At 41.3% G+C, this 12,878-nt stretch overlaps 1 protein-coding gene across 1 annotated transcript in view; it reads right to left on the reverse strand.

Annotated features, from left to right (window-relative positions):
* The window catches only part of GRK3 (G protein-coupled receptor kinase 3), a 65,513-nt gene that overhangs the window by 18,936 nt on the left and 33,699 nt on the right, over positions 1-12,878 (reverse strand). The window contains exons 6-10 of the mRNA XM_038187525.2: positions 11,752-11,813; positions 10,598-10,649; positions 9,916-10,007; positions 7,036-7,135; positions 966-1,044 (exon numbers count right to left, since the gene is read on the reverse strand). Coding sequence (XP_038043453.1) covers positions 966-1,044; positions 7,036-7,135; positions 9,916-10,007; positions 10,598-10,649; positions 11,752-11,813 — 385 coding nt within the window. The remainder of the gene's footprint in view (positions 1-965; positions 1,045-7,035; positions 7,136-9,915; positions 10,008-10,597; positions 10,650-11,751; positions 11,814-12,878) is intronic.

Below are 12,878 nucleotides of genomic sequence, written 5' to 3' on the forward strand. Positions count from 1 at the left end.
AAGAAATTTAGGAAATAAACTGGATTAATCTGAAGCTCCATTTTAGAAGTGCATTTGCTTCATCCATATTTGCTGTCAGTGACTAATCTAGGAACTGAGTCTTAAGGCAAGGGATTTCCACTGCAAGTAAAATGCAGTCACATATACAGGTTCTGGAGAACTGAATAAATTAGCATAAACAAACATTTATGCTGGGATGTTTTCACACTTTCCTCATCAAAGAACAGGCACAATGCAACGTCACTCTGTGAGCTAATCCACGCCATCAACACATCAAACAGACAATATTCCTAGAAAACTGTTTCCAATCAAGCTACTGATTTAAAACAATCAACTGGAATTTGACCTACTCTTTTGATTTTAGTGAGAATCTTCACTGCAGAACACCAAAGCCAGTCTATGACTTGCAGGATCTGAGCTCTATTTCTTAGTTAAATTTCCATCCTTGCAACACAGTAGGTGCGGAGGTGCTCACCACAGGCCCACAGCCACAGTTTGAGCGCAAGTCCCACAGCAACTCCTCTCTCTCTCTCTCAACACTGCCAATGACTCTCCCTGGGTCTTCTCATAACAGTTATGCTAAAGCTTTTAGATAACTTTTTCCTTTGAGATGAATGCTTCTCCCATCGATCTTCTTTGCAGAGCTCCTTACAACAGTCCTTTTATTTTTATTCCAAAAGTGGCGTCCCTGATCTCCTCATACATTTCTCCACATGACCATCATTTCCTCAAGTTTCCAACCTTCTAGTTTCTCTGATATCTTCATTTAAATCTGTTAATGCTATAAAGTAACAGATTTTTCAGTCTGCTCTATACATGCCCTGGTTTAGGTCAATTTATGCCTCCAGCTCGCAGGCTGATGCTGTGCACCTCAGTTTATTTTCCCTCATTCTCCTCATGACCTCAGCGAGCCCTCCTGCCAATATTTCTGTAATGCTGCCATCACCTTCATTAGCCTTGCTTACCATTCATCAGGTCCAGAATGAAACAGAGTTTGTCAGGGGTGTGGAAGGCATAGGTCATACACACTATAAAAGGACAGTCCTAGAAGAAAAGGAGCAAAGAGTTTTTATCAGATAATAAGCAAATTACTACTTACAGAAGCTAAAAGTAAATGTGATATTTTAGCTATGGTTTTTGCATATATTCATAATAATAGAGCCATTTGTTTACTAATCTGGGTACTGTGATGTTTCACTTACAGTTCAGAGATCTTACGATTTTGCTATCTCATTTCAATAAGGAAGTAAAAAGGCTATGAGGAGGCAAAGAACTTACAAACTGCAGGTAGCGTCATCATCTTCCAAAGATTTCCAACTACAGAAGCTAGGGGTACTCTGGAAGCATTTACCACAGTTTGTGCTGGACACTCATGAAATATACATTAAAGCTAGCAAGCTTCAGACCATGAAGTGTCAAGGACACGAACTATTTCCCGTGATGGCACAGAGAACGCTCAACCACTGGAATGCTGATGGTGAATCTGAGTCGCATCACGCACAAAATCCCCATGGAAAGAGAACTTTGTCCTTGCCTATACATGAAACACAGCGATGCTGGTAACACCCTGTCCACTCTGCTGAACTTCCCTGAGAGCTGCACAGACGTGACGGTCAGCCTCCTGCCTCCCTCTGCTGCCCTTCAGCTCTCCAGCAGAGTTTGCAGCAGATGATTAAAAGGAACGTAAACACATGAGGAAGGAAATCACAGCTCTGCTTCGTATGCAATGCGAGGGAAGCAAGAACAGCAATGCACAGAAAGAAAGTGAGTACATGGGGGTGCAGACTTAAGAACATCCCTGAAGATCAGCCAGGCACAGGGAGGGATGGCATGGATTACAGTCCAAGTTCACACAGATGTTTAACGCAAGCAGCCTAAAAAAATATAGCTGGATAAACATCTCTACTGCAAATCATCTGCTCAGCAAGCTGTGCAGCTATAATGAAGGCACACTGCAAGAAACCACTGCAGGAAGCTGGCAGACCCTCCTCTCTTCATTAGGTCCATATTTGATTCAAGTGGCTAATTAATAGCGATGGCTATTACCTTGTTGATCCCTACTCTGAAGCCCTAAGAAACCAGGGCTGGTCCAATATTCTATAACAAAAACTTCAAGGAAGCTGTGCTGTCCAGGCAAACCGTACCGTAAAACTGATATTTGAAGGTCTGACCCCAAACCACAGAAGTTGACAGGAAGACGAGCTTAACTGCTGACGAGCCAGAATGCCATGCAGGAAGCACGAATCTGACCTAACATAACTTAGACAATGTGTTAATTATTGCAGTATTGATAGTGAAAGCTCTGGGAGTCTCGAACAGGAACTCGCTTCCTTCCAGCTGAGCAGCAGCACAGTTCGGTGGCCTTGGGCTGCTGATAACAGAGCCAGGCAGCAGGATCCTCACCAGCCCCGGGACGGTTCACCTCAGTTCATCCTTTCGCAAGATAACATCCAGTATACTTAAATAGAAAGCTTTACACGCTTGTCTTTAATCCCCAGGATTCCCAGATCTTGTGGGCTGACCCCGCGGTTACGTTCAAACCAAACTTCGTATCGCTGTGATTTATTGTTGGCTGTGCAAATCCTCGTCCCAAGTACAACGCTGCTGAGCATGAGTGTGCGTTTAAGAAGCCCTCCAGAAAAGTGTATGTAAAATGCCCGACTGCTAAATGGTCCTAGAAACAAGCAGACTACAGGCAAGACAACATGGCATCTAATAAAAGATATTACTTCTCGTTGTAAACATCGTATTGCTCATATCTGTGGACTAGCAGTGTTATGACTTAAGTTTGGAGCAAAAGCTTTAGCAGAATTATTGTTAGCTTTCTGAATTAACTGGATAATTCAGACACATCCCCAAGCAGGCCTCCTAAAACCCTCAGAGCAATCGAATCATCCACAAGGATTTAGTATTATAATCTAAACAACATAAAACAAAAATAAATAAATATACAACTAAAAGCATGTTCCCGTCCCTGAAGACAATATGCCTAGATTTTTATGGAATCCATTTTTTAAAAAAAAGAAATCTGCAAGCATAAATGCGAAGCATAACTCATTTTTCTGTAAGCTTTCCTAATTTAATCACTACTCTCCCACTGTTTAACAGAGAAAAAATTGCAGTAGTGCCATATTTTTCTGACAGAAAAGCCACTGCAAAGGAGTATATCCCAGCATAAAAATAAAAAACCTGTATTTTTAAAAAATGAAACCTAAAGCAGTAAAGGATATTTCCCAATAAAATGATATTTCAAAGCAGCACTCAAGCTTCCGTTGTGAAAAAATATAAATGACAGTATGACAACGTTGTGTGGATTAAAAATAGCGTGGAAACGGTTCTTTACATCTAAACAATTCTGGATTAAGTCCAAGAACCACAAATGAGAAATTTCTGGTAATAAATCACAGGGAAGGGGGAAAAAAAAATAGAGTGCATATCTTAGATTGTAGGTATGTAATCTCTGACAGACCTTAGCGTACTACTTCAGAAGGACCCCCGTGGTTCTGACTCCTGCAGCAGGAGCAGCCTGGTCAGCAGCAGCAGCTCCGTGCCGTGCTGGCTGCTCTCTCTCAGAGATGTGCAAGTCGGTGCCTCTGGTGTGGGGAGAAGACCTGCCTCTCTGACAGGCGGCCCTTCAAGTCGCTAACAGGATTTTGGGGTAGATTCCACCCTTTGAGCATAATTCAGAGTCCTATAAAGCTTGGTACATACAGAAACAAGGTACCTCCCCTCACAGGGGGAAAAAAAAGACTCTCAATCTCAGCTGTTTTATTACTCATCCTGTCCACTTTTGCCGTAAATACCTTATCTTTACCATCCCTTTAACACCATCTTGAATCCAGCCTTCTTTTTGTCAAATGATCCCCAACAGAGTTGAAAAAGCTTCACTGCCCCACAGCAGCGCAGCCCCAGCCCTGCGAGGCTGCTGGTCGTGCCCTGGGCTGCCCACACGAAAACCTTGTGCCCTCTGGTCAAGGATTTCCTGAACAACCCCCTGCTTCCACAAACAGCTCCTCTGGCAGGTGGTTTCCTACAGCAGCAGTGGTCTCGACAATTTCAATGTTCCTGTTTTTGAATGTTACGTAAATACTGGGTATTTCAGAAAATATGTTTTCCTTAAAACAGGAAGTAAAATATTTTCCTTATTACGCTGTCTTCTAAGAATTTCAACGTGCTTTTCACACCTCCAGACTGCAAGTCAATACGGGAGAGGAAGACAGGGCCTTGTCTTGCAGAATAGGAACGAGAAGCCTGGGCAGTGCATCCACGTTACACCACGGGTCGGTGACAAAGGAAATACACCCACGGAGAATCCAAGCAAGGCACAGCCCCCGTTTTGTGCTGCTAGACGGCTCCTGTGCCCCACAGAGGCGTCCGTCATGATTCTGGCTGCATGGTTTGAACCATCTCCATGAGCAGCCACTGTCACAACACGGCCACGATGGACTCGGCTTCGGGAGCTCCCTGTTCAAGAAGTAGTTGTGAATGCCAAAATCTTAGGTGGGTTAACAAAAATGATTACACAGACGTATGTGTCATCTGCACAGCTGCTATTATGTATTTTGCAAAGACATCTGGATTCCCAGTTACGTGACTAATTGTGCTAAAATGAACTTCCCCGTTCCCCGGCTGCTCTGGGCAGCGCTAGCTCCTGCTGCTGGGGAAGGCGGGCGCCACGCGAACCCGACGGCCTGCGCCTGGGAGCGGAATGAATCATCTTCTTCCACCGTTTTCATAGCTGTTTAATTCTGCAAATCCAAAACGCTACAGCATTTCTTGCAAGGGCAGGTGTATCTAATCTGAATTGATGGCATTCTGTATGAAATCTCTTTGCAAGCTCTCTTTCTGAGAATGTAAAAGAAGTCACTAACGAGCTGATGATGCTTACCCGAACAACAAGCTGCTTGTCTTGCTTTTCTGCTGCTAAATGCCTTGCAAACGAGCTCCACCATTATCAGCTTTGCAAACCTTCTTTGCGAATCGTTAGAGATGGAAATTTATATTCGGTACCGGAGCACAGTCACAAACTGAAGTAAGACGATTATTATTAATTTGCCTGGATTTCTTTTCTCCACCACAGAATTCCTTCCACCCCACTGGCTCTCAGGGCTGCCAACACCTCAGTACAAGCTGCAATTTATCCTCGGTGACAAAAGTTAACTGGACTAAAAAGTCAGACTGATAAACCCAGCACAGCTCTTACGAGATTGTTCCAATGCTTAATTGCAGAGATAAAAGAACAAAGAAACACTCTCCAGTCCTTCTTCTGTCTCCATTCCCAAACAAAACCTAAATGCCATTCTGTGTGGAAGGAAATGCCTTTTAATGCCAATGCATGCCTGGCCTTCTCCAGAGCAAGGCCAAGGCAGGGGAGGAGGTTCTGATGTGGGGCACATGATGAACCACCTCGTCCTTCCTTCAGAGCTCTGCAGTCAGGACAAAGCTAACCTCACCATGACACCTTGATGTGTACCTTCCCTAATTTCTGGTTTAGGATGTGCTGTACCGGAGTGTTTCTAACAGTAGAATAAAATTATCTGATGAGTGGCAAGAAAAGTTCAGAAGCTAACCTTCCAGGGACAAAAATGCCATGAGCTCTGTCAGTCTGCACCACAAAGGACCTCAGGTGCCTACCGCAGGCTGAGAAGCACCAAGTGGTGTCAGACGCACAGTGCTTTTACTTGACAATAAAAAGGCACTGTTTAGTGACTAGAATTCCATATTGATATGCAAACCCAGAAAAACAAGTCTCCATTTTTCAATGCCAGGTCTGCAGAAGACCAGGGCCACCAGGCCAGCGCTCCCTCTGCAGCCACAGGCCCAGGCTCCCGCTGGGGAAGGCGCCTGCAGGCCCCATGGGCCCGATGGGCTCCCTCAGCTTCACAGGACCCCAAGGATGCCGAGCATGCATAAAGGTGGACGTAAAGGACAACATCAAACTAAGCACACCAACAAGTGAGATTTCTAAAAGAAGGAATCAACATTTACTAATCCTTTGGATAATGCAGAACCCAAATCAGGATTTATATAATCTCCACAAGATACAGATCGTGTCGCTGTGAGTAAAGCAGAATGTTTTCTCTCTGCTATCTCGTAAAGCAAAGCAGTAATCCTCCTGCACTGCAGACACTATGCCGACTCGACTGCACACTTGTCCAGCAAGTCTAGGACAAAATCACATGCAATTCCTTCTTGTGCCTCAACTGGGCTGGGAAGTGGACGTGTTTACATTTAGCTGCAAACGCTGAATTCGTACACCACGATAGTTATAAGGAAAATTAACCTTTTCACCAACTTCACATGTAACCATGGTGATACGAGTTGGTTGCAAATTTTGTTTAATGAGACCAGTGTACTCAGAAGGCTCTGGCACTTCAAAGCCCGCTCCAAAGCTGTCTGAGCACTCTGCTGAACTCCTCTGCTGCGGGCAGCGAGGCGCAGTCTGCTGAAGCTACAGCCAGTGGGGTTGCTTTTTATGCACGCTAGTAACACTTCCAATTTTAAATAGACTTGTATGCTAGATGGGCAGACTTACTTTTTACATCTTGATAGCTACTTGGCTGAAGTAGATAAACACAGAACAGGCAAACTGGGTAAGATAACATCGGAGACACAGGAAAAGGAGGAAGAACTTTAACTGAAGCTTTTTTGTGAAATAGCATCTCATGTTCTACAAAAGCATTATCTAACTATAGCAGAAAAGGAAATTTTATTTACAGACAGAATAATGTTTTGGAAAAGTTCCAAATATAAAGACTTGCAAAGGGAATGTTAACAGATTCAGAAAACTAAGTGATAGAGAAATGGGAACCTCCTCAAGCCTTCTTCACCTGAGATGCTCATTTCTACAAGCACCCAACCAGGAACAGAAGCTTGCTCTTTCATCCTTACTTCAGACACACTGCTAGAATCATTGGGACAGTTTCTGGGGGGAGGTTAACTTTTGCATGTCACAAAGCTGAATTGATCAAATATGTTTCATATATAACAGTTTTAATATCATATGCAAAAAAAATAAGAATAATGAGTACTTACTCCTGTACTGACAAGAGACAGCATAATTCTTTCATTTAAGGCTAATGTTTCTCCTTGCTTCATCTTGATTCTCTTCTTATCTAAACATTTCATTGCATACCTGAAAATATTAACCATTCAGAAAAAGCACCAAAAAATAAATTCCTCCTATACTCAGTATTATTCACTAGAAATTATGCGATGCTTATTTTAAGTATCCTGCAAGCAGGCTCTTTAAACACTTCAACATGGTACTAAAAACACATCATTACATGGCTAAACAAAAAAAGCTCCAAAATCTCACAGAATTAAAACATTTTCAACAGAAGCCTCCTCGGAGACAAATGTGCTCTGACAAATAGTTCTGTGTCCAAACAACCACAGTGATAAAGGAATTACATATGAAATACCCATTTTTCAATACCTACAAGCAAGGATTTGCAGCAGGAATTAAGTAACAGAGACCCTATCACGGTTCTAGTTAATTTTTACAATTTAAACTCTACCAGGAAAGCAGTATCTTGAGTACACACTGAGTTTTTTTAATAGGTTTATGTTTTTTAAGTTTGTTTTCTACTCCAAAAATGTTAGATATAAGAAAGCAAGCTTTTTAATCTTCTACAATCTATTACCAAAAAAAAAAATAATACAATTTTGCTAAAAAACATATGTTACCCTAACAACTGTCAAACAAGTAGGATGCAATACAGTCTGTGGGTATTTTTTCAAAACATCAGGTGAACCTACTATCAGCCAACAGCAGAGAAGGACAGGTATGTTCCTCCACGGAAGAGTTCTAGACAGTGACAGCCATGGATTTTTAGGGCAGGGCCATTCATTTTAAAATAAGCTCGGGAGAATACCACATTGCAGCACTGCATCAGTGCTACCGACTGCCTACGCTGCGACAGCTCTGCTCAGAACCAGGGCCTCGTATCACCTTCGCTCTGCACTTCGCCACCAGCGCTCCCAAAAAAGCCACATCAGTACTTGCCATGCATGTGTTGTGAGTGGGGAAGAGTGAGCGTACTGGAATCTGGAGTTTCTAAAACAGGGAATTTATTCACAGCACGTGCTCTTGCTGAGAAGTCAGTAGACGAGGACTATAAATAACATTTCACACGCTACCCTTTACTTAGCTTTGACGTCACTGCTCCAAGTGAATGACTGGGGCCGTTTCAGGCTGATTGAAATCAAGTATCTCATTCTTCTATCAGGTTACACGCTCACAAAGCGCTGCTGTCCCTCTCCCTCTGGACTGCTTTCTGAATTGTATCTCTGCCCCCTATCTACATGTCCTTGAAGGAGGTGATGTGAAAGAAGCCTCAGGTGTATCTTTGTGGGTTAGTGAAACACCGATGGCATTTACCTTGGAGGGGTGGCTTCCCAAGCTCCTTGCAGGCAGTAAGTGCAGCAGAGGCAGCCATCTAGAGTGGACGGGATCTGGATTAGGGATGGGTAAACAGGTTTGGATTAAGAAAGAACTAAACCAAACCTCTACCCAGAAACCTAATCTAAGGTTTCACTTCAGATTTGAAAAAGGTCGGCTTTCCCACATTTCACTTTCCTTTACTCTATTTTTACCTAAGAAAAACTGTCCTTTGCTTCCCCTGCTAGTCCCAAGGTTTATCCACCTCCTGCCATAGCAAAACTTGGCATGAAAATGGCTGGGAACCTGAGAACTACCTCTTCAGGGTGGATGCCTACTCAGTGTGGCTCACGCTGAATAAGATGTTTATTTTTGTACATAGACAAATTAATGAATTATACATGGACCAAAATAAAAAGTACCAAAGCAAGAATAGAGACAGTATTGTTAGTACTAGTATTAAGATAAATACTTGAGTGATCACTGCAAAAATATGATAGCAACATTAAGATGTCCTCCACTGGTTAATAGCTCAAAACTGTATTATTACCAAGGATGCTAAGCACACACAATTGCCAGTGAAGCCAGCTGTAACTGCAGAGATTTGGTGCTTCAAACATACCATGCTTATGTAGAATAGAAAAGGTGTAAGGATGGTCCCTGGACTAAAATTGTTAGGAGAAGAGCAAGATGAAAGAAAAAAACACAAAACAAACAAACAAACATCAAGAACAATTTGTTAAATCAATGCCCAGATGTTCAGAATAGGACAATAATGTCTAGAAATTGAAATCTGTTGATAAGGAAAAGTGTGTGAATGGTAAGACCAGAAAAAGAAAAAAATTAAACACAGAGTTGATCTTGGAGTTCCCACCAAGATCTCTATTAAACAAAATCCAACACTGGAACTATGTTCTTCCAAATGTAATCAAGCATCACTGCTATTGCCAGTTAAACAAGTGCTCATCAGGGCAGAAACTTATGCAATTACACAGATCTGAAGTACCATATTCAGTCTCTGCCCAGACAAGACCCTACAGACTGACCAACGCTGAGGTCATATTCCTATGTCATCCCCTAACACTGTGTTAGCACCAACGAGGTGATGGGATTTGCTGCAAGAACAGCAGCCTTCAGCAGAAGGGAGATAACACCTCACAGTCACCACGGTTTCCATAAAAATATCATTCAGCACCGTTAGGCTCTGGTCCAGGAAATCATTTAAGCACATACTTAATTTTAAACACATGTGCAGTCTCCATTAATTTTGACAAGACCATTTAAATGAAGGACATGCTTAAGAACTCCACCAGACTGAAGCCCTGCTGCATGGCACATAACGGGATCAAATATCAAACAAAGCTTAAAGATGATCCAGAAATCTGAACCTCTTGGGATAAAACTTAATTAGGAGGAAACATACAGTAATTTGACACTGCTTTGCAGTGATTTTGGAAGCAATGACTGGAAGGATTTCCTTACATAGTTCAGAGTTTACAGCTATCTTTAAAATAAAATGTGTATGTACTCACATTTTTCCAGTGTCTGCTTTTCTGCAACCATACACTTCACCAAATCCCCCTCTTCCAATTATTCTATGTACACTAAAATCATTCATGGTCAGCTGTAAGCAGGGGAGGAAAAAAAGAAAAAAACAGACCAGTCTTTCAGTAAGAGGCTTAACTATAGACATTTATATTGCATTTATTGTTTAGGGAAAAGAAGCTCTATTGTTTTTATTTCAACATACTTGCAAGCAATGCTGTGTGGAGTACAACAAACAGCAAGGCAAACGAGACTGCTCTTGCCTAAGACTGACAATCTTATAATGAAGCCTGCAGAAGAGGAGGGCTATTCTTATGCAGTTGTACAAGAGCAGTGCACAGGGACAAAAGCAGAGGCTGAGGTAAGGCATGCTGGGGACAATGCTGGAGCTGTGGGAAACAGGAGACAGGTGGCGTGGTGCTGTGAAGAAGCAATTCAAGCAGTTCAGCTTCTTCCAGCTATTATAAAAACCATACAGCTATTAACCAAGAGAGGCAGAAGGGTTGTCCAGAAAGGAACTGTGAGGACTGCACATCTAAGAATAGAACAGCGGATCAGTAACATTCACTGTACTTCTTGATAAGGCCTTTTAAGCAGCAGTATTCAAAACTGATCATTTTCTTTCTTATATCTGCCTTTGACAAGATAAATATATGTGTAAGTACTTACATGAATATTTAGCTCCACGTTTTTCCATTGACAGAATCTAGTAAACTTGTCACTGTAGAAAAAAAAAGGTTTAAAAGTTAGAAAAAGTCAGTACTCTGATATTGAAAATAAAATTTGCAATTACATATGTTGTGATCTTTACCAAATGACAGCCTTCCTTTTTAAGGACTGCAATCTTACCCCACCAAAAAAAGGCAGCACAGATTTAATACTTCACATCCTTATAAGAGAAAGCTATCAGATAAGATCATTGCTGTAAGTGCTCAGTATGTTCTTAATCTCTCCTCCAGCATGTTTATTTGTTTTTTAAAAATTAAAAACTAACTTAGGAATTTACAATCAAATTTCATAAAGAGACAGGTAATTATAGGAATTGGACATAACAAACATTTAAATTATATAAAGACAAAGATAATTATAAGAAAACAGAGGCAGCTCTGTTTATGTTAATGAACCTTTACATACTTTGAGAAATGTTTTAAACCCATATTTATCTTAAAATGGGGGGAAAAAATCCCACAAGGTGTCACCAAAATAGTTTCCTGTTTCTACATAAATAATTAAGTCTTTATTTTCAAAGGAATAAATAATAGTTCCATGGAGACATTTTTACAGTTACTTTCATCTGACTGCAGACAACCACCGCATCATTTTACACCGTGTACTTGACTGCAGCTGGATGAGAGCTGCACTACAGACCCTGCACATACACTCAGCTCCTCCAGCATTAGAGGGCTGAGCAAGGTCTATGCCCATTTTCCTTACCATACTTTTCCTGCCGAATTGCAAGGTGCTCCAGCACCAAACAGAAATACTGGGTCTTTCGGTCACACGCAAGAGATGGCTACCCCTGAGATCGTCCCATAACAACACAGTTCTGTGTTTTTAAATCTTTAAGTTCAAACTGCAATCCATTATTACTGCTACACGGAGCAACAGAATTATCTACAAATAAAATTTTGCCTCTGATACATCCTGACATTAATCTTGATATACAACAAAGCCAGTCATTTGCAAAGCCTACTGATAATACACTAAGCAACCATTACATGAAGGTTACTAAACATTTTTAGCTTTATTTTACAGCAATACTTAAGGGACCTGACTGCCTGCTACAGTAGGTAGAAAGTTCACATAATAGGTCACGTCCATACCTTTCCATGAATTTTTGAAATATTTTTCCTCGGAGGCTATCACAAATTTCTTCTATATATGGCTAAAAAAGGATTAAGAAACACATTTAATAGTTAAGTAGACAATAAGCTGATTACACAACCCTACCCAACACACACAATTCACACGCCAAGTTTTGGGAACCTCTGAAGTTCACAAGCCAATGTCTGGTTTGGAAATCTGCAGTGACTCTAACTCTATATGCTATTCAGATTTCTTCCACGCTGTACATCAGCACTGCATAACTACAGCATTTACTGTGTTTGCCTTGAATAAGGCTAAGTGAAGCATTTAGCCTTCATTTAGCTTTCTGAGTCTGAGCAGGTGCTCTGAAGTCAAACACAAAATATTTTCATGAGCCAGAAAACCTTAAACATCTCCCTTGTGGGGAGCTGTGTGAACCCTTTGTACAGCACCTATCTACTGACAACAGCTTCACAAAGCAATCACGGTACAGTTCTTTCAGCTATTTGAGCAGAACACCTGGTTGCTCCTGTGCAGCCTGTGCTTGCCAGAGCTGCTGCCACCCTTCATCTTTCTGGTGTTCCTCTCAGACCTCAGAACGAAGTCAGCACCTTCAGTTCACAAGTGACTTTTTCTAAGGAGAAATACTTTCTCTTGATGCGTGATGGCACGCAGTCATCTCAAATCCCAACCCAATTAGCAGTGAGAGATAACTCAAGCAATGTAGTCATCAATTTGTCAGTTCACCTAATTGCAACATTAAAAACAGTTCACTGAGCAGGAAGAAAAATCAGGCAGGGGCAATCTGCACATTTTTGCAATATATAAGAATACTTAGGATCTACATCAAGGAAATTGAAGCTTATATGCATCCCACGATTGATGAGGTTCATTATCTGCACAAACAAACTGGTGTAAGGCAACTAACTATAAAAGTTAGCAGAACTCTGAATTTCCTGTTTTCTACCGATCTGTATTAGAGCTACAACAGTGAAAAAGTGCACTTTTCATTTATTTCCTAAAGTAAATAAACTCATAAAACATGAATAATTTTGCAAATAAGCCAGGATAGCACTTCTTATATTCAAAGAGAGGATATGCAAATCTTATACTCTCTTAACAATTCAAAATTTTAGAAAGATTT

The sequence above is a fragment of the Anas platyrhynchos genome, chromosome 16 (assembly GCF_047663525.1).
Source record: "Anas platyrhynchos isolate ZD024472 breed Pekin duck chromosome 16, IASCAAS_PekinDuck_T2T, whole genome shotgun sequence".
Taxonomy (NCBI): domain Eukaryota; kingdom Metazoa; phylum Chordata; class Aves; order Anseriformes; family Anatidae; genus Anas; species Anas platyrhynchos.